Source organism: Monodelphis domestica, chromosome 3 (assembly GCF_027887165.1).
Source record: "Monodelphis domestica isolate mMonDom1 chromosome 3, mMonDom1.pri, whole genome shotgun sequence".
Lineage (NCBI taxonomy): Eukaryota > Metazoa > Chordata > Mammalia > Didelphimorphia > Didelphidae > Monodelphis > Monodelphis domestica.
This window is the reverse complement of record NC_077229.1, coordinates 506662720-506686133: the sequence shown is the minus strand read 5'-3', so window position 1 is coordinate 506686133 and position 23414 is coordinate 506662720. Positions and strand designations below refer to the sequence as shown.

The following is a 23414-nucleotide window of genomic DNA, read 5'->3' as shown; positions in this document are numbered from 1 at the left end:
AAACACCGTGGGAGTAAAAACACCAAAGAAAAACAACTGCTTGATCACATGTGTCCAAGGGATATGGTTGGGGATGTAGACTCTAAATGAACACCCTAGTGCTAACAACAACATAGAAATAGGTTCTGATCAAAGACATAAGTAATACCCAACTAAATTGTGTTTTGGCTGTTGGGAGGGTGGGTGAAAGGGAGGGAGGGAAACAATGTGATTATTGTAAATTGACTAAATAAATTCAAATGGGAGAAAAAGTCCTCACTTGGAGGTTAACTCTTTATTCAATATATAAAATTCACACTATCCAAGTCAAGAGATAGAACTATGGGAGTAGAAACAGAAGAAAAACATATGCTTTATCACTTCTTTGAATGGATAGAGGATTTGGGGTTTTGGTTTTTAAAAGATTATTACGTAAATGAATAATATGGAAATAAGTATTGAATGATAATACATGTATAACCCAGTAGAATTGCTTCTTGTCTCTGAGAGGAGGGAGGGAAAAAATATCATTCATGTAACCGTGGAAAAATATTAAAAAATTTTTTAAAAAACAGATATGTATAAAATTCATATAAAAGATTTATGAAAAACAAAATAATAAAATTTGTCTACCTAATTCTTTACCATTTAAAATTTAGAATTTGTAAAAACTATACTTACCTCATCATCTTCATCAGGGAGAGGTTCACGTAAAGCTGGCACCCAGGCAAGAATATTGCAATCTCTGCTACCACTATAAAGTTCCTAGGATACAGATACAAAGATGTGACAGCAAAGAATGTTTAATTTTGGAATGAATCGGAAATTGACTAGCATCTCCTCATGTTTTTAAAATGCAGAGTTCTTATTTTTTTAAATAAATGTTTTAATTTCAAGCAGAACTGAGAGAACATTGTACACAGTAACAGCAATACTGGGCGATGTTCAACTGTGAAAACTTGAGTACTCTCAGCAATGCACTGATCTGGGACAATCCTTAAAAACTTATGATGGGGAATGCTATCCACCTCAAGAGAAAGAACAGTTGGAGTTGGATGATGCAGATCAAAGCATAATATCTTTCATATCAGTGTACTTACAGTTTTATTTTATTTTTATATTTGGGGGTGTTAGTATGCTCTTACAACAATGACCAATATGGAAGTGTGTTTTACATGATAATAAAAATAAAACTAAAATTTTTTATTTTCCCAATTAGATGTAATAACAGTTTTCAACATATATTTTCTTTTTTCTTTAATCTTTTTTAAATTCTATATTTTAGTTTTGTTTTACCAATTATATATAATAAATTTCCACAAAAGTTTTTCTACGTTATATGATCAAACATCTCCCTCCCTTCATTCCTTCCTCCTTCCTGGTGTTGGTAGATGATTCCATCTAGGTTATACACATATTATCATGCAAAACATATTTCCATATTGTTCATTTTTGTGAGTAATCTTATAAAACCCAAACCCCAAAGCATAAACGCAAGCAAACAATTGAAAAATCATATGCTTTCATCTGTATTCTGACTCCAATAGTTGTTTCTCTGGAGGTGGATAGTATTCTTTGTCATAAGTCTCTCAGAATTGTCCTGGATCATTGTGTTGCTGTCAACACACATTTTCTGAAATTATAAACTTTAAATTATCTTCCTCCTTTCCCTCCCCATTCCCAGGATAGTAAGCAATTTGATCTCATATGTGGATCATATTGGATACTGCTGTGAGAGAATACTCATATAAAACCAAACCCCCCAAATAAAAAGACAAAGAAACCAAAGTGAAAAACAGTATGCTTTAATCTGCATTCCCACTTCAACAGCTTTTCTTTAGCAGCATATTAGCACTCTAAAGTGCAGAATTCTTAAGACAATAGTCCTACTATCTGTGAAAAAGTTATTTTACTTACAATGAATTATATACTTCTTCAAAATACCTTTTACTCCATTTATTTTTGTTAATATTACTAGGTTCTGCAGAAAAATAGTGATCTTCCTTTTATAAAAAAGGGAAACATTATGAATCTCATGTGAAAATCACTTTCTCTTCTTCTTTGACTCGGGTTTTAATTACCATAAGAGGCAAACATCAAATTAATGCACATTAGATAGACTACTAGTCAGAAATTATAGTAACATGAGAGAAATAGCTTTTAAAAGAACAGAGTATAGTTTTTCTATCTTTACCAGCTTTGCTGTTGTATTGATTTAGAATCTTGTCTCCCGAACTATATCTCCTATAATTCCCTTTTCTGTTCTGTGTCATTTTATGTGGATTGAGATTTATAGTTTTGGTTTTGATCATGCCAGCTCTCTCTTTGGCTGAACCAGCATGGAGGAAGGGAATTGCTGGCTAGGTTTGTGTTTTTTTTGTTTGTTTTTACTTTCCCTGTGCTCTAACTTGATTTTAAGAAATGGTATTAAATATAATATTTGGAGTATTATATATTAATTTTAATATTTATATTTGGCAATTTAACAAGGGACTTAGAATTCAGAGAAAGCAGAGCCTCTGCTAGCTTGCATAGTCGAAAGACTCCTGGCTTGGTTTCTCCTCAAGAGGCCACATCCCATGCTTTTGCCCCCTTCCCAGTGCACGCTGCCCACCGCTGCTCTCTGTCGGCCTCCACGCCAAACCCAGGGCCCTGCTGCTGCTTCTAATTGTCCTGGTCCATATTTGTTGCTTTCCTGTCATTCATAAGGCATAGGACACAGACATTTACTGACCAGAGGATTACTAAGTATAAGATAACTTTATTGAATAATGAACATATCACATTAAAAAGCTGTGGAGTTCTTAATCCTGCTACCTTGCTCCCTGATTTGCCATCTTCCAGAGAACCTTTACATGACTGTACATCTTTACTGCTCACGCCACAGTGGTTTTTGCTGCCAAAGTCCTTTTGAAAGAAATTATTCCTCATTTTGGCCTGCCAGCATATATTGATTCTGATAAAGGAACTCATTTTACTGATTCAGTATTATCTCAAACGTATTTATGTTTGGGGATAATTCCTAAATCTCACACACCATATCATCCCCAGAGCTCCAGCCAAATTGAACGAATGAATAAAGAACTTAAAACTATGATTGGAAAATTGTGCATGGAGACTCATTTAAAGTTGCCTGAAGGGCAGCTGGGTAGCTCAGTGGATTGAGAGCCAGGCCTAAAGACAGGAGGTCCTAGGTTCAAATCTGGTCTCAGACACTTCCCAGCTGTGTGACCCTGGGCAAGTCACTTAATCCCCATTGCCTAGCCCTTACTACTCTTCTGCTTTGGAGCCAATACACAGTATTGATTCTAAGATGGAAGGTAAGGGTTTAAAAAAAGTAAATAAAGTGACCTGAAATTCTACCTCTGGCCCTATTTTATCTCAGAAGCAGACCTAGAGTGATTTACACACCTCACCATTTGAGATGCTATTTGTACATCCACCTATTCAGGCAAAACCATTTACTCCTGCCTATAGCTCATTGTTAGGAGAGGATACAACCATTGATACATATATTAGACAATTATAAACAAAATTGTGAGAACTCCATAACTCTGGAGCCGCTGTTCAAGCAAACCCCACAGATTTCTGTCTTCATGATTTAAACCCAGGTGTGTACATAAAGAATTTTAAGCGTACTGGGTCGACTGAACCTGCTTATGACAGACCATTCCAGATCCTACTAACTATACCAACTGCCATAAAAATTGGAGAGAGGGACACATAGATTCATTGTAGCCATGTTAAATGAGTACCTTCTGCTGATGATGAATAATTAATTACTTGTACAAATTGTATTTGACCATTGAATGTGAAAAGACTTATTTATTGCTGGATTTGTACTATTTTGTTGCACTTTATTTGGTTGATCCTTGTACTTCCACAAATTGCCTTATAGGGCAAAACATATACTATCTCAAAGAAGAAAATCTATATTAGGGACCTATACTGACCTGATATGTCTTTTGTAACATTTTGTGCCTTTTCTAATTTTTTTTTTGTATTTTCTTGAATGTATTATTGCTTTGTCTATCTCATTTGCACTGACACTGCGGATCATGGTAAGTCAAAGAGGAAATGAATCTTATTTTTTGAAAACTAGCCTCTGTACTTTACCTCTGTAATTGTGAAATATACACAATTTTAACACTTTGTTTTCTTCCTATGTCTGTCATATGTAAAAATAGACTTGAATCCAGGACTTCAATCCCCAGAAGTCCTTGCTCCACTTCCCCAGAATGCTTTGTAATATCACTGAATTCTCACCTGGGCCGAGAGCGAGATGGGGTATTTAACCTGGTTGTGAATAGGCTCTGGGCTCTTTTTACTTCCTCTTCGGAGCACATGCGGCTCTCCACCCAGCAGGCAAGATGTGAGTGGTCATGAATAGGCTCTCTGGGCCTAGACACGTGCTTTTCTTACTTGTGTTTTCTTTATATTTTAATCTTTAATAAACCTCTAAAAATATCATACTCCTTGCAGAGAGATACTCATTTCTACCTCTATCAGTCTCCCCCTAAATTTTAATCTTATATACAGTATTTGATTTTTTTTCTTCTTTTCTCATTGTTTGCCTTTGAATCACATTACTAGTATTGAAAAGGTTTTTTTTTAAACTATTCTTACTTTTTGCAATAGAATAAGCTAAGATGTCTGTTTACCTAGCATATAAAAGCATACTCAAAAAGGCTTTGAACTATGGCAATCTGCCACTAGTTATTTAAATATTATGAGACTTTTGCTTGATGACTATGTCTAATTCAAGGATGAAAGGACCACAAAGGAGTATAGAACTTGACCTGCAATGTGCCAAATGAGCACAAAAAGGTAAAAGAGACAAGTCAGTTCTACGGAGATTGATGACATCCTACACTAAAAGCACAATGACATGATCATTGTGTGAGACTTGAGGCTGTGGCTATTTAACATGTGTTAAATGTAGGACTTCTTTATACCACACTCTATATCAAGTATATAACATGGATTGTTCTGGCTCCACCATCCTGAAAAACCAAAGAAAAGGATTGAACCGGAGAATTCTATTTCACATTTGTCTGGAGATCTAGTCTCTTCTTCTACTCTCTCTCATGATGTGGCAACTTACTGCAGTCCAGACTGCTAAATTGGGTTAGGGAGTATTATTACATGCTTATGGGACATGGATCACCACAAGAACCTGTTGTGATTTATAATTTTTTTCATTTTTTCCTTCTTCCCAGAATTTTTTTTTAAGTTTTCTTTTTATATTCTATACTTCACTCAGAGGTTATTTTTAAAATTTCATTGACTTCTTCGATATTTTTGATACTTGATTCATATGCCTTATGACTCAAACATGTATCCCTGTGTACTCCTCGGGGCGGGGGGTATTATTATTTTCCTCAGGTGGGGACTTTGTTATTGTTGTGAACTTTGATGTGAATCTGAGCCTAATTCAGAAGAGACTACCTCCTAGAATCTAGAAGGCGCTGTGAAGGTGCCTACTGAGACCACATGTTGCACCAGAAGATCCAGATTGAACTTTGAGATATGGCAAATTTGAATTTTGTGGGAGTTGAATGCTTTTGTTTTGAATGTACACTATTATGCCAAAAGGGACTGCCCCCATTTGACTTTTTGTCAATGTACCTATTTTTGGTTTTGTTCCTTTTCTCTTTTATTTTCCTCTTATCCCCAAATTATCATAATTTCCCTTTAAAAACTGCAATATTTGTATATACCTCTAATTCAAATTATAAGTTAGTTAGGTTTTCATGATCCATTGGGGAGACTAGTCTTCCAAAGGATCACGGGGGTGAGTGTGTTGATTTAGAATCTTGACCTCCAAACTACGTCTCCCCAAATTCCCTTTTCCCTTTCCTGCTGTGCGTCATTTTACGTCGACTGAGATTTTTAATTTTGGTTTTGACCATGCTAGCTCTCTCTCTGGCTGGACCAGCGTGGAGGAAGGGAGTTGCTGGCTAGGTTTCTCTGTTTTTTTTTTTACTATCTCTTTGATCTAAATTTGTTTTGATAGTATTAAATATAATACTTGGAATATTGTGTGTTAATTTTAATCTTTACACTATATATTAAAACGTGAGCAGTTAGGTAGTGCAGTGGATAGAGTGCTGTGCTTTGACTCAGGAAGATTCACCTGAGTCCAAACTGGCCTCAGACACTTACTAGTTGTATGACTCTGGATAAGTCAATTAACTCTTTCTGGCTCAGTTTCCTTATCTGTAAAATGATCTAGGAAAGGAAAAGTCAAACCACTCCAGTATCTTTGCCAAGACAATCCCCAAAACAGTAATGAAGATTTAGATGTGAGTGGAAACAACTGAACAACAACAGCTGCCAGACACAATTCTAGGCTCCAGGTATACAAAAGCAAAAATGACACAATGTCTACCCTCAAAGACTTCATGTTCTAATGGGAGGAAACAAAATGTACTCAGATAAATAAATATAAAATACATAAGTTACTTATACCAGACCTTCTTGTCCCAGTGAAGTCCCAATGAGAAATACCCTCAGCTTATACATACTGGCACCTGATTTGCAACCTAGGAGTCTTAGAGTGTCCCCTGGTGGTAGGAGGTTGAGGTCTTTGCTCAGCATCACAAAGACAATAGAGAACAGAGGTAAGATTCAAATCCAGCTCGTCTAGATCCAGAGGCAAGATATCCATCTCTCTACTATGTCAAGCTGCCTCTCCTCAAAATATAAATGAAAGGTAATTTTGGGAGCCTGGGTGGAATAGAAAGCAAAATACTGGGGGAATAAGGAAAGAATTTGTGTAGAATATGGTCCCTGAGCCAAGATTTGAAAGAAGTTAGAGATTTCAAAAGGCAGGGTAAGAAGGGGTACAGTTTATACAAAGGAATAAAGTCAGGGTTCGGAGTTAAGATACAGGATATCACGCACTTATTTTATATTTTTATAACTATATTCCTCTTCATAAGTCACAAGAGAATCTATAGTGAAGAGATATTCTGTAGGGAATAGAGCTAATAAAAGAAAATATGTTAGCCTGGGACAGTTTTACAGGAAGTAGGTCAGGCTAGCTAGAAGGTAGAGAACATGTGAAATCAGTCTGGAAAGATAGGTTGGAGGGGACTACAAAAGGTATCACATGCCAAACAAAGTTGTTATGTTTGTTTGTTTTTTTAAACAGATACAGAAGGGAGCCCCTGAGGATCACTGAGCAGAAAAATGATATGAGCGGATTTGTTGCTTTAGGAACACCAGGTTGGCACTTGTATGGAAGATGGATTGGTGAGGAAGGGAATGTGGAGCTATAGTTGGGAACAAAGAGAAGGCAACTATAATAAACCAGGTAAGAGAGGATAAGGGTATGAGCAGAGAGATAGCTGTATGAGTAGAGGCAGGAAGGAAAGAAGTAAGGGAAGGAAGAAGGGAAGGGATGGAGGAAAGGAGAGAGGAAAAAGGGAGAGATGAAGGAAGGTAGAGAAAAAGAAAGAAGAGAAAAAAAGAGGAAGGAAATAAAGTTACGTTACTATATGTCAGGCAGTAGCCCATGTGCTTTACAACTATTATCTCATTTGATTCTCACAAATCTGGCATTTAGATGTTATTATTAACCCCATTTTACATTCACAACTCCCAAGACTAGTACTCTACCCACTATGCAGCAAACAAATGCCTTCCTTTGTGCCTTACTAACAAAATTGGAAATGTTAATTTAAACAGTTAAATACTACTCTTATCCATACTATCTTTCATTTGGTTGCCCTAAAACTCAGGTTTGACATGAAAAAAAAAAGGAAGAAGGAGGAAGCTAGGTGGCTTAGTGGGTTAAGAGCCAGGTCTAGAGATGGGAGGTCCTGGGTTCAAAGTGTAAACCTCAAATTTCCTTAGACTTATAAATGTTGGAAATTTCACCATTGGGATATTTCATACTTGGAAAATTTCTTACTGATAGTCTATTTTATTTTTTTATCAGAATATTTGATTTTTTTCTCATTTTTTGTACTGAACGTACACATAATTAATATTAATATTTTTTTCCCTGCAGTAATACAAGTTAATATATATACTCTTGCTATAATATCAATATATGCCTAAAAGCTTTAAACTATGGGAACCTGCCATTTATTGATAAAATATTATAGGACTGTGATTAATGTTTGTGTCTGATTCCAGGAAAAGGGATAAAAACAAGGAGCACAGACTAAACCTGAATAGTGCCAATAGAGCACACAAAAGCTGGCCTTAGACACTTCCTAGCTGTGTGACCCTGGGCAAATCACTTAATCCCCATTGCCTAGCCCTTACCACTCTTCTGCTTTGGAACCAATACACAGTATTAATTCTAAGATGGAAGATAAGGAATTTAAATAAAAAAGGAAGAAACTAAACATATCAGTGCAAAGGAAGTAGCTAAGATGATAGTGAATATTAGTAATATTAATAATAAAGTCACCACGACATGTTTGCTTGAATGGCAGACAGATCTCAAAGTAAAACTAGTTACTATCTTCATCAATTTATATTTACTGAAGTTGTATATATGCATGCTATAAAAACTTATATCTCTGCTCTCAAGAGCTTACAAAGTAAGGACACTCACTATATACAAGATAGATAACGAGAAATAAAATCCACATTGAATGGATTGAAATGCTGAGAGGTTTTTTATAGGGACTGGGGAAACAAAAATCACTTGCTTAAAATGGTTAAGAAAAACAAAGAAATAAAGCAGCCCAAGGCTTCTCTGGGAAAAACCCAAACCAAACCAAAAAGGAAAAGCAAAACAGAAATGTCTGAATTAGAACATTTCTCAATTTATATATTTATAACTATATTCCTCTTCTAAAATCATAAGAGAATTTATGGTAAAGAGATACTCTGCTAGGGAATAAAGATAGGAAGAGAAGACACTTTAGCCACAATCTGCCCCAAAGGTGGCACTGCAGGAAGCCGTGTTTAAAATTCAAGGATAAGAAGTTAGGGATGACTTCAACACAAAAATAATCTAAACTGTCACCAAGAAGTATATAAATACCACTATGCTACAAAAGTGTATGTAGAGAAATTTAGTAAAATTGCTAGTGATATGTTGTGCTCCCACATGGCATATCAGGAGATACTGCAACAACATTTCATAGCTCTGCTGGAAGGGAGAGTTTGGAGACTTAGTTAATCCCTTGAGTGAGTATAAAACGTGAGAAAGAAAAAAGCCCAAAGAGAAGAGGCATTGCATCGACTCAGATAGCTGGTGGTTGGTGGGGGGAGGGAATCAGTGAATTACTCTAAAGAAATATTTTTATTTTTACTTATAATTATCTCATTCCCTCCCCCAAAGACTACTTACAGGAAAACACCTCCTGTAAAACACAATGAGAGTAAGATTATTAATTGCCAAATAAATGGAGTCCATATGCAAAGGAAAGTTAATTTTCTCCAATTAAGTCATACACTATTATCTTAGAAATATCTATGTGTCTAACTTAAGTCTAGAGGACCAAATCACAATCCATTATTTTATGCACAACTGGTCTGGCAAGCTGCCTGAGCATTTTAAATTCCCTTAAGTACTTCACTTACCTGGAAATTAGGTTGAAATACACAGCAGTCAACAGTATTATAATGTCCCCTAAGCATAGTTATCAGTTCTCCTGAGTAAACTGTATAAACAGCGATGGCGCTACCATATGGTACAAAGACAAATTCTGGACTGCAGCCATGAGAGATGGTAAATTTCAATCCTTTTCTACTTTCATTACAGACTTTGCCGTAGTTTACCTGCAAGAATCAAGACCACAGAAAATTATTCATTACTTACTTCTAAAGAGTGATAGATTTTAAAATGTGAACATTTAATAGTTCCTCAAAAAATATTATTTAAAACATCCTTTTTCATAATGTCAGTTTTATCGATTCAAATTAATCTTCCTTCAAATGACTTTTGCTTTTTTAAAAAAGAGAAGAGAATAAGCAATACCATTTCATAATTTTACTAAGAAAACTAATGTCATTAAGACAAACTGATATTAAATATTAAAATACATAAATAAAACCATTTCTCAATTATTCAAGGAATATTCAGGCTATTTAGTTCTCTTCTATTTGGCCTCTTGATACACTGACACCTCCACTAGAGGGTTTAAGTGACTACTATCTCCATGAGGTTTGCTGGGCCAATGGCTGAACCCAATGTATGTAAATTGGGAGATAGTCTATTGATTTATATCATGTACATGTACTTTTCCCACAGCGTCAGAGCCATCTTTAAATGGCCAGTGGGTGAGGAGTGAAGGAGTAACACAAATACTAAGGTACAAAAGAATCCTTTGGTAATTTGAGAGACGCTAACTAGTGTATTTGTTCCTTACCTGTCACTTAGAATAAAATGTGACAAAATGTGCTTTAGAACTTGTGGGTTCTGCAGATGCACTCCTCACAAAGAAACAGAAAAGGAAATCTTTTCTTCACTGGCAAACTCAGCTGCAAGGTAGTGGCTATGCCCTGCAGCGACTCTGGTCATTCAGAGCATGGGCCGATCACTTGGGCAAGCTGGTGGTCTCTGCCAACTTTGGAAAATGCCTCCAATTGGCACATATTGTCACCACCGAATTTCTAGGCTAGCAAATAGTGGAGCAGCCGCAGTAACACTTTCTAGAGAGTTATCAGGATATTCCTGTTGCCAGCTCTATCTCAAATCCCCAAAGAATTATGCAGTGGTAGTTAACTTCTCATTTTTGCTTTGGTTCTTTGAATCAGTTATTTCTTTGTTCTGATTTTGTCTCCTCTGATATGGATGACATCTCCACTGCCTTCTTATCCCACTCAGTTCTCATTCATGTTTTCTCATAAATCCTTCACAGAACTTCCCAAAGTGCTAGATATTCTCATCCCGTTATTTTTGTATCTTAAAATATGAATATTCCATTTCAGATACCAATCTGTTTCCATCCATTCTTGCTTTCTGACAATCTATCTTTTCCCAATCATAAATATTATGGATATCATTTATGTCACTTCTTGATTCCAAGACCAAAGCTACAAGTTACTTATGTCCACTATGCATCTCTGCATTGTCCTTAATTTGCATGGTGAGTGATTTGAACACTCTACACTCTTTATAAAATATAATTGAGTTGATTTCCTTCTTTCCCCAAATTCTAGATTTAGTTCACTATCCATCAGTAACACCTATCCAAGATTCAGGACTCTCGAGGACATGGTTGGGGAGTGAGGAAGCTAGGGTGTGGGGGAAAAGTATTGAAAGTTAGTTTCATAAGTCTGGCCAGGTAGTGGTTTACATAGAGATCATTCTGGAGAAAAACCAAGTAAGATCCTGGGCAAGTCACTTAACCCTGTTTGCCTCAGTATCTTTATCTGCCAAATGAGCTGGAGAAGGAAGTGGCAAGTCACTCCAGTATCTTTCCTAAGAAAGTCGCAAATGGGGTCATTTTGAGTCAGATTTGACTTAAAACAGACTGAACAACGAAATTTATATCTCAATACCAAGTCTGAACTTATGCTTTTTTTTTAATTGAGAATCCATTTGCACACCAATTAAATAAAAAACATGAGTATGGTGTAAAAAAAGTATAAGACCAGTAATATTAACCTAATGATTAGTCAAATAAGGTCCCCAAAACACAGTAAATTCAGAGGGGCTTCTCTCTAAATTCTATGACATGCATTGTTTGTTCAGAATACTCTATTGAGAGTATTTCCCTTTTTAATATTACTTTACTCATGCCGAATTGACAACCTCAGCTGGCAGATTCTAGTCTTGTCTCTATCATTAACTGCTGTATGACTTTGGATAAGTCACTTATCCTCTCTTTGATTTAGCATCTTCATTTGTTAAATGAAGGAGGTGGCCAAAATGAGCTCTGAGGTTCCTTTTAGTCCTAAAAATTCACTTGTTAAACACAAGCTTCTTGAGGGCAGGAATGGTTTCATTTTTGTCTTTATATCATTAATGTTTCCCAAAGTACCCTTCTGTAAGGTAGGCACTTAATACATGTTTGGTGACAAATTAAAATTCTGTAGTTATTCAAGGATGAAAAAGACAAATATTTCAATCCCAAGGTGTACTAAGCTAACTTTCAGGAGAATGACCTTTAAAAACAATGTAAATGCATAAGAATGATGGTATTTTAGACTAATGTATAACTACAGTAAAAATGAGTCTTTTGAAACATATATATATATAAATATTCACTTATAGCACTATAATTTTACTTCCAAAATAATATTAATTTCCCTGTTTCTTTTAGATGTCATTCTTAGGCTTATTCATTATACAGATCTCTATGGCAAGATTCTACTTCAAAGAAAATAAAGACTTAAAATATTTGATGAAGTAGTCTTGGTAGACCAGTGGAGATCAACAAATGAAGAATGTGCCATATCTTTGATCATGCCATCAATTACAAATGTTCAAGAACTCTGAAATTCCCTAATCCAACCATAATCTCTTTGTAGGCTCTCCACTTCTCCCTCCCCTTACCAAACCTTACTCTCCATACCATGAATGACCTCTAAACCCATAACCCTTCAGTTCTCTACAAGGCCATCTCCCCTGCACTAGACACTCTCCTTGTTTCCCCATCTTTTGTTGAAACAATTCAACTCTATATTGTCCTCGAGTCCCTAACCCTTTTTCAGTTGTTGATTGTGTCCTGCCAAGACTCGGCCTTGGATCATTTTCACCATTCACCATCTTTGCTTCTACACACATGCCCCTAAATGATTCTGGGAGGAAATCACTCAATCACTCTGACTAGGCCCAGTAAAAACTTGTTATACAATCTCAATCTGGCCCTCACTGTAATTTTCTTATTCCCTTGCTAGCCTCTTTACGGTAACTTTTCTGAATGTTTTCATCTCTCCTCAAACCCCTCTTAGCTCTCCCTCCCCATCAACCCTCTCAGTAGAGAATCTTGACTAATATTTTACAGAAAAAAAAAATGAAGCCATTTGCCTTGAACTCTATCTCCTTTATTTCAAATCACATGTAAGAAACAGAACTCATTATCTTTCCCCCTAACCCCTTTCCCTCTCCTAACTTCCTTATCACTGTCACCTGTGGAGGGTGACATCATCCTCCCTAGTCCCCAAGGCTCATAACCTAGGATTCCTTTCTAGATTCCCCACTCTCACTCCTCATAATCAAACTGTTGTTAAAGTCTGCTGATTTCACCTTAGTAACACAATCTAACAGGTCCCCTTCTCTCCTCTAATACTGCCACCATTATGGTACACGCTCTTCTCACCTCACACTTGAATTATTGCAAAAGCCTGTTGGTGGGTTTGCCTACCTCAATTCTATCCCTTCTCTCCTCATCGTCCATTCAGTCACCAAAGTGATTTTTCTAAAGCATAGATCCAAACACATCATCCCTTTTACTCAATCAGCTCTGGTGGTTCCTTATGGCTTCCAGAAGCAAATACAAAATGCTCTATTTGGCATTCAAAGCGCTACAAAAACTACCTTTCCAGCCTTCTTACACCTTACTCCCTACCACATACTTATGATCTAGTGACACCAGCCTCCTCACTGTTCCATGAACAGGAAACTCTCTTGGCTCCTGGCATTTTCTCTGGCTGTTCCTTTATCTCAACTTCTATGGGAAGTCTCTTTGAATCCTTCTTAATTTCAACGCCTTCCCTCTGTTCATTATTTCCTGTTTATCTTGTTTGTACATATTTGTTTGCTTGTCTTCAAAATTATAGTATGAACTTGAGGGAAGAGGTTGTCTTTTGCCTTTTTTTTTCTTTTTGTATCCTCAGAGCTTAGCACAAGCCTGGCACAAGAAAGCACTCAATAAATGTTTAGTGATTGACTGGCACATGCTGTTACTCGTAGTTAATCTCGTGGATCTGTTTTGCTGAAATGTCTGTCTTTGCTATAAGGGAAGAGTTGACTGTGGTGGGGAAATATAATGGTGAATGACTAGAAAATTAAAAAAAAAAAGCAACCAATCAACCAAAGGACATCCATCTCTAAAGTAGAGAGGAAAAAAACAAACTGGAGGAAAAAAAGATGAAAAATAAAGCAGTAGGAAATTCAGAGGTATATAAGATGTATAAAATAATAATATAACTTTGATATTGTCCTAGATGCTTAAGTCAATAAAGGATCAGTCATTAAAAAAAAAAAGAAATTTATGAGTTCATTCATTGGGTGACTCATTCAATATTACATAACTTAGTTACAAATACAGACAGTTCCCACTTCTGGGTCACAATACGTTCCTGTAAACCACATCATAAAATATATTGTGATTTTCACACAGTAACAATGTAATTGGGAATGTATTTCTGACTAAGGGCTCTGTACCAAATAAATAAAAGATATGATTAACAATGTACCATAACTGTAACTATAAAGTACTATAATAATTTGAAGTGGCAAAATTAAATTACAAATTTTATACAAGTCATAAACTATACATATTAATAATATAACATTTTCTAGTAGGTTACAAAGTATGTATATACAGTACAATACTGTCATAGATCTGATCTAAAATTAATGAGAACTACTTTACTTCTGCACTTCAACAGCTATAATATTAAATATTTAATTAATAAATTTTCTTTTTACAATTTAGTAGTATTTTATTTTTGGTTTTAGATGGATGGGAGGGAGGTAATTTTGGGATGGCCCACATCTTTTAAGTTACCTAGTGTGGGAAATCTGAGCTAATGCTTTTTTTTTCTCCATAAATTTTCTGACAGTAAGGAAAGGGATTCAAAATCAATGCACTAACCTTAGACCTGTACTCAAATGGGATAATTATTTTCCAAAAATGGCTACTGCAGCACATAAATATTTGAAATTAAGAGGGTTTGGAGACAGCAAAAGTCTATTGAATCTTGTTCTCTTATTCATCATATATTTTTTGCTCCATTTATTTGCCAACATTAAGAACAGCCCACATGTGTTGAAAAGCAATGAGAAGAGAAGTAATATTACTTTCCCTCAGTGATTAAAGGTTTCTGTATAACTGTACAGCTATGAGTCTCAAGACATTTCTCTTTCATTTCCCATTCTTCTCTCTTTCATGGCGTAACATTTGGAAGAGAGTGGGGAGGCGGGAAGGAGGGAAAGGAATGGTCTTAATATGAGGCCTCTACTTCCTCATTTATGTGCAACATTATATTGAAACAGTTCTTTCCAAAGTTACTAGTGACCAGAATCCAGATTGCCAAAATTTTTGACAGACATGTAGATGAGTGAAAGTTTAAGAATATGAATGGATTGTAGATCCATTGTGACTCTCCAAAGCCATAAACTCTCCACTTAATATGAAGAAGAGGTCTGGGATTCAGGATTAAAGACGGGTACACTTAGCTCACAGAACAGGGATAGATCCTATGATTTATTCTGTATATGGAACTCCCAGGTGAGAAAACTTTTTCTTCCACTTGAACCTTCTCTTCAATTTATCATCTCAGAAAGTTGCCTAGGGCACTTCAAAGTTAATGAAGTTGGTCAAATGATATGACCATTATGTTTTAGAGGGGAGCCTTGAATGCAAGCCTTCCTGGCCTCATACTCTTAGGTCATAGGGACAAGCAAATAGCTTTTTTAAATGGGTGCCATAGGAATGATAGAACCCAGGTGAAGGAAGGTACCTTAGACATAATCTGATACAACTGCAACAAACTCAAGTATCCCTTCTAAAGTGTTGCATTCACTTTGGCTCTGCCCCCTCATTAATCACAGTGAGCGATGTTCAATTCACTTTATCACTGGTCTAGGTTTTCAAAAAAATGTTTTTAATGTTAAACTTAAATTTATCTCCTTATAAATGTCCATTCACTGGCCCAGGAACTCTCTCAATTTCTTCTTCTACATGAGAAGTGCCTTTAACTCTTCTTTGTAAGTGGTTTTTGTTTTGTTTTGTTTTAAACCCTTACGTTCCGTCTTGGAGTCGATACTGTGTGTTGGCTCCAAGGCAGAAGAGTGGTAAGGGCTAGGCAATGGGGGTCAAGTGACTTGCCCAGGGTCACACAGCTGGGAAGTGTCTGAGGCCAGATTTGAACCTAGGACCTCCCGTCTATAGGCCTGGCCCAGCTGCCCCCTCTTTGTAAGAGTTTTGAGGTGCCTCAGACTTCTTACTGTTCACAAAAAGTCCTTTAGTTGGCAAACATTCTCCTTAAAATATGATATCCATCTCTGAACACAATAGTCTAGATATGGTCTGCTAAACACAGACTATAGAATAATAACCATATCTAAATAAACAAGAAATGAATGGAATCAGAATACCCAAGATGGGTCATCAAAATAGGGCAAGTGAATTTTAGGTCAATGTATACCTATGTGAAGCTATAAAAAAAGATAAGAGAATGAAAGAATTGTGTATCACTCTGAGGAGCATTAGTACTCTGAGATGACTAGACATTGATACTATGATAACTTTAGGCAGTTGTAGGTACTATAAGCGTGAAAATAATTTATTTATATACGATATAAATTTATGCATTGTGCTTATTATTTTAAATGCTTTGATAAACATGCCATTAGTCTATGTTGCCTTTCTAGACAAGAAGAGCAAATTGAGTCCTTCTTGAGGTCATAGTGCAAAGTAATAGAGACAGAATTAGAATTCAGTTTGTGAGTTTCTAATCTGTGGTTTAACTGAGTCAGAGTCCCCTGAGACAATATAAAGGGAATAATGTGCTCTAACATAATCTAGACATAAATGACTTTGGCCTTTTCCCAGTAAAATCAATAGTAATAATGATTATTACAATGACATTAGAAGCATCTGGAAGGGAACAGTTAGCCAGTACAGATGCTAAAACAAAGAGATAATGGATTGATATTAACTCCTATAAAATGGCTTGGAAGATTAACTACAGGACTTGATAAGACTATTTTGGAGGTTACTAAAAATTGTACAAGGACTTCAGGATTTTTAGCCAAAGAAAACATAAAGCACTGCCACAGAAAGGCATTTTTAATGAGTTATCCAGAAATTCAGTTATTTCTTCTTTTTTTTTAATCAAATTCATTCCGTAACCTTAAAACCACATAAGGAACAATATGAACTTGCTAGTCTTAGTATTAAACTCTTTGATTAAAAAATAACTGCTTGGTTGTTTTGAGAATTCAGGTGCTATTGCCCAAAGGAGCACTTACTATGAATTGTTTATATTTAACTTTATTTCAGATAAGAAAAATAACTGTGGTTCAATGGCAAGTTACATGGTTAAATTTGAATGACTTAAAGTGTACACTGAGAGGGCATTTTAAAATTTAGCACCCCCAACTCAATTTCAAGTTCCTTCAGATATCTTACTAGTGTGTTTTCTCCATTTGAGCTATTCCAGAGCCTCATCCGATCATCTGTCCCAATAGTCAGAAGGTGAAGCCCATCCCTTGTAAAGCATAGGCCGTTAACTCTTCCATTATGGGCTGTGTTTGCTACCATGAAAAATAAAAACATATCTGTTTTTAGTACAGATTTATCAATCCTAAAAAAACAAAAACAAACAGGCAATAGATATTTAATTTTAACATAATTTAGACATTCAAACACATTGCTGGAGAAACAATTCAAAATCAATAGAAGCCATTATCAATAAATAACCCTTTTGATTTTCATAAGGATGTGAACTAGAATTATAAGACCAAAAAATGTTAAAGAAAAAAAATGAGGAAAATTAAGAAATCAAAAAAGATGTATAAAATTTCTTCAGGGAGTAAGATTTGTCAAGTGCTTTGATATCAAGCTTCTTTTTTGGTAAGCCATCTAATTTTCTCTCCCTTTAATGTTACCATTTCTAATCCAGGATAGTTCTATTTCATGAAAAATCAGCCAATGTTATTAGATATAAAATGTGAGAGGAAGAGTAACTGTAATATCAAAGAAAGGGCAGCTGTTCTAGTCTTAATCAAAATGAACATGACTTCCAACATATGGCTTTGTCCTGAGATAGTACCATTCTCTAAATAATGTGATCCTACTTTTCTTTGTGAAAATCTGTTTCTAAAGGTAGCATGTGATTTTACCATTTAATCAAATAATTAATTTCCAGTCAACTCTGAATCAAATTTTAAACTACAATAAAAATGCAACAGAGGTACTTTGTCACCTGGATTCCTGCTGACTCACATTCAGCATATCCGGCACTTTTTATGCTGACACAATGAATAAAAAATCCTGTTATTTCTTTACTTTATAGTGGGCTTCTTAAATGGGGCTCACAGCATCTGCATTTCTTAAGCACATTTACCTGAGACTATTTTAATAGTGGGCAAAGGGAAAAAAAACAGGTAGGAAGAATTGATTCAGAGATGTTTCTGCGATTCAAAATTCAGAGGCAATTAGAAGTCATATTGCTTATTTACTAAGTGATGTAATTTAGCTTTGCCCAAACTGGTTCAGGATTTCTGACAGATGCCTTTTCTTCTCATCTATAAATTGTGAAATCCAAATATCAATCTTTTAGTTTCATTTTGAGAAAGCTTCAAGATTAAAAAAAATATATCACCACTGACATATATATATATATACTCTTAGCATTACCTGCTTCAGATGATGCTTTTGACTTTTCCCCATTGTGCTGATCAAGAGTAATTAGACATCCTGATGCTCTCCTAATATCCCACAATTTTACTTTACTGTCAGCGCTGAGAGAAAGAAATATTAGAATGATTTAGAGCTAGGCCAGAGATGCTGCCCCTCCCCCTGCTCGTCAGTCGGCACAGCAAGGATCATTATATTTGCACAAATGTGTCTGTACATTTGGGTTGTTGTACCTCTGCCTGTTCGGCAGATGTTCAATATGCAACATTAGCATTAAAAATGGGGGGGGGGGAGCTAAGAAAATAACCTTTCCTTTTTAGTTTACAAGGACACAACTCAACATCTGCTGCTTTTACACAGTTATTTTTAATTACATGAGCATCTCTCTCCCCCCCAAGGACTAGACAGACTTGTAGTTTGCTCCTTAGCAATTTTGTAACTACATTTCTCCCACTACTTGTTATTCAAATCCTGTCTAGACTATGAAGCAGATAAGATTTCATTTCACTTAAGCATCCAAGCTATCATAAATGTGGCATTTTTTTCTTAAAAAAAAAAAGACAAGAGTAAGATTAGTAAAAGCTAACATAATTTTACTCGACTTAGTAAACCAAAATTATTTGTCTCAAGGGCTTACAGGTGACAAATTTGATGATCTCCTAGAAATTAAACACTTGTTTTTATTCTTTTTTGGGTCACTGAGTATATGCCTAAAGAAGGAAGACAAGACTTTGTTAACAAACATCAGTCTGTGCATTCATTGATGATTCCAATTTATTACCCGAAGATGCTGGTATTGTAAGGAATCAGAACCCACTAAGACAGATGTGGGATCCTTTCCCTACTGAGTTTGTGCCTTGGATTTTAACAAGTGCAGGAAAACTAACATGCCTGTTTGTGCATTAGAACATAAAGCACCTTGAATGATAACGTTCATTTGTCTATAACTTGGATTTTATGAACAATTCACCTGTAATAATGGGATGAATAACAAATATCTTCCCCATTTCCGAGTCAGTTTCATTTCTGAAATGGGATGGGTCTTGGCATTCTAGTCCGCTTAAAGGTGGGTCTGGACATGCCTGTATCTTGATCCTTTCCTCACAGAAAGGGACATAAATATCTGTGGCAATCAGAGAAGTGAATGTTTCTAGAAAACCTTCTGGAATGATAAAGACCCAGGGTTGGATCAGAATGAACCTTTCAGGCTCACTAACATTTAGATCTATACTAAAGCTATTGTCATACTATTGACAAGAGTTTCTAGGAGAAAGGAGGGCAACTTGTATTTATCTACCTCCTTATTATTGGCGTAAGATTATTGATTAAAAATACACAATAATGCTTCACGGTAGTAACTGGACATTGCCATCCAATTTCATTTCAAATCTTACTATTTTGATTTTTCACATTTTGGGCATATTTAGAGAAAAATGTAATATAGTCAACATTTTTTTGGAATATTCTTTTCACAGTAAGAATTTTTCCCCAAGAGTAAGTTAATAGTGTTTAACAAAAGTAAGGAAATCATAGCTCTAAATTATTCTATTTTAACAAAATTGATGGCAATGATAAAATGGAAATCTCAAAATTTTCAAAGAAACCTATTAATTCAATGTATATACCAAGAGGATTAGTGAATAAGAATCATGACCTATGGACTTATCAAATAATAGCTATAAAAAACAAGACACTGTTTGGGCTAAGGAAGCTCGTGGAATTCTGACCTCCAATCATATAGTATTGATTTTTCACCCCTGCAATAGGCATTTATTCTTTTAAGATTTGGCTGCCTTTGGCCACTAGAACAACAAGAACAATTCTAGGAGCTGGAATAGAAACTTGTGAATTTTCCACTAAAAACAAAGACCCTTTTCTCCTCTTTTCTGCTAGGATCATAGATTGTTGATATTGTCCACTTGTTTAGTCATGTCAAATTCTCTGTGATCCCATTGGAGTTTTCTAGGAGTGTTTTGTTGTTTCCTCTCCAGCTCATTTTACAGATGAGGAAACTGAGGCAAAGACAGTTAAGTGACTTTGCCCAGGGTCACATAGCTAGTAAATGTCTAAAGCTGGAATTGAACTCAGGAAGATGAATCGTCTTGATCCCAGGCCTTTGGCTCTCTCCACTGCACCACCTCGTTGCCCGAACCTGCCACAGATGTCAAAAGTAGTCCCTAGGGATGAGTGGCAGTAAGACTGTGGAATGCTGGGTACCTACTTCTGTTTCTTTAGCTCATTTAAATATAGGGAAGCTGGAGACCCAATGACCACCTACTGTTCTTTGTACCCTATTTATTGACTGGGGGGAAAAAAAGCACAGAAATCCACTGTACTTCTCCAGCTTTTCTTGACTGTCATTTGTTCAAGTTCCTATTTTAGGGGACTTGGTGTAATTTTCCTGACATGACAACACAAAACCTTATATTCCTTTAGATAAATAAAAAACTTGGAGGACTTGGACATTGAGATGGGGTCCTATTGTATTTAACAAATTTAAAATTTACAAGATTATTTAGAAGATCTAAGGCAGAATCAGGAAATTTTTAAAAATCTAGTTCTGGAAAGCATAATTTTATAACAGCCTGCATTTACCTAAACACAGATGCACAACCATTATGAAAGAAATCTCTCTCTTTTGTTGCCTTACAAAATTCAAGTCACAATAGATGACTTCAGCAAGTGTAAAGCATTTCCATGAGTGACATTTGGACAAATATTATTATGCTCAATACATAAAACTCCATAAGAAAAGGAGATGGACAGTTGGAAAGTGTTCTTGTCCCTTCTGAACTGAGAGGGGAAAAGAGCAATTTCGCTGAGCTTAGGCTGCTACAATCCCTCAGTTGATCTGAAGAGACACAGATTAGCCATATTTCCTCAAAAGAGGTGGATAGAGACTTTTTCCCTTTGGATAAGGTAAGGTACTGTCCATCCAGATTTCCCACCAATATCTTTACAGCTGTATCACTATATCAGAAAATTACACCAGCCTGATTCCACAATGGTCCTCAGGGATCCAGGTTCCCAGACCTGAGCCCTCAACCCCTGAAGGGAATTTAGGTTGAAATCAGAAATAGGGACTCCCTATTTTCCCTCTTCCCTAACCTACCAATACTGAATCTCTAGACAATAAATAGATCTTATAAATTACAGATGAACTAAACATCTCATTCTTCAAAGGTGCTGAGGGAATCAAAGATAATAATCATACAAAGAAGAGAACAGAAACCAGAGATTGAAAGGGATTTCCTCTTACCCTTCAACTCTGGACATAGATCCAACTTCACCTTCTCTGGGACAGCTCTGTCTGGGAGAGGAAGTAGTGCTTCTATTTATCTGTTGCCTCCCTCTCAGAGACCTGTTAAGCTTTGGTTCCTGATCCCCCTCTAGTACAATACTGATACAAAGACGACATTATTTGATGTACATGAATTATTTTGCCAGTAGGCTTAATAGACTGGCATCAATCTACTTATACTTTTTGCTCATCTCACTAAGTGAAAAAGGGAAACTTTTATAAGATGATTAGTTGGGTTAGCTACCCTGTGGTTTATCTCAGTGAGACATGTGTATAACTAAGATTTGACATGCCTTTATAGTTCATTTTATAACAACAGAGATACCCAAAGAAGTAAGAATACTTTATAAATACAGTTCGTCCAAAAGATTGGTTAGCAATTACTGTTCTAATATTTAAACAAAAATGAAAATATATTTTACCTTGCTGTTGCCAAGATATATTCATAACGTGGAGACCAAGAAACTGCTAATATTTCCTGTCTGTGACCTAGGAGAACATAAAAGCTTTGTGAGGTCTTTTAAAAAACTAAGGACAGGTAGGTGGCACAGTGGATAGAGCACCAGGCCTGTAGTTGAGAGGACCTGGGTTCCTAGCAGTGTGACCTTGAGCAAATCACTGAATCCTGTTTGCCTAGTCCTTGTCCATAGTAGATAGTAATGGTTTAAAAAAAAAGAGAGATAAAGGATCATTCTGCATGAGTCTTGTGAATCTTAAAAACTACTCAGACTACTTTAGAAGATTTGATTTTAGCTTTTTCCTCATTGTAACAATGGAGATACTTGGTCTAACAAGAATCAGGAATGTATTAGGAACTTTTAAAATTACTCCACCCTAATTAGACATACTTTAGGGGAAGATAAAGTTGTAAACTCCTGATTGAACAATGAAGGTACTTAATTCATAACTTATAGTGAAGCTAGAACCTTAAGCTAGGTCTATTTTTAGATCTAATACAAAAAAGTGTTAAGTACCTGTAAAGGTTAAATTAATCACAAAAGGTCAAGTAACTCACAAAAGGCAAGTTTAACAGAGAAGTGTGAAGTACCTCAGAAGATATAATCTAACCAGAAAAGGTGAGAACTAAAGAGTGGTGAGAACTAAGAATGGGCAGTCCTGGAAATAAAGTGTCTACTGTGATTGGTAGACATAAAAATTTAGGGGAGGTGACATAAGAGAAAATTCTCTTTAAAAGAAGGCTAAAGGGGGCAGCTGGGTAGCTCAGTGAATTGAGAGCTAGCCCTAGAGACGGAAGGTCCTAGGTTCAAATCTGGCCTCAGACACTTCCCAGCTGTGTGACCCTGGGCAAGTCACTTGACCCCCATTGCCTACCCTTACCACTCTTCTGCCTTGGAGCCAATACACAGTATTGACTCCAAGACGGAAGGTAAGGGTTTTAAAAAAAAAAAGAAGGCTAAAAGTCAGTTCAAGAGATTATTCTGAACTCAGTTCAGGAGATTGAGTTCAGTGGAGGACTGGAACCCAGCTTGGAGATGGTCTCATGGTGAGTGATAAGACTGCCTCCCTTACCCTTAGGCTCATAGAGACCACTTTGGCCAAGGCCTTTAACTACTGCCTGGCTCAGCCTGAGCTAGAGCAGTTTAAATTAATTTTCTCTCTGTCTCTGT

At 36.1% G+C, this 23414-nt stretch overlaps 1 protein-coding gene across 2 annotated transcripts in view; it reads right to left on the bottom strand.

Annotated features, from left to right (window-relative positions):
* Positions 1 to 23414, bottom strand: part of ERCC8 (ERCC excision repair 8, CSA ubiquitin ligase complex subunit) — a 76927-nt gene that overhangs the window by 29517 nt on the left and 23996 nt on the right. For both annotated transcript variants that reach the window (XM_001381251.3, XM_007486372.2), the window contains 5 exons: positions 22209 to 22275; positions 18486 to 18589; positions 17256 to 17380; positions 9529 to 9726; positions 661 to 744 (listed from right to left, as the gene is read on the bottom strand). In XM_001381251.3, coding sequence (XP_001381288.1) covers positions 661 to 744; positions 9529 to 9726; positions 17256 to 17380; positions 18486 to 18589; positions 22209 to 22275 — 578 coding nt within the window. The remainder of the gene's footprint in view (positions 1 to 660; positions 745 to 9528; positions 9727 to 17255; positions 17381 to 18485; positions 18590 to 22208; positions 22276 to 23414) is intronic.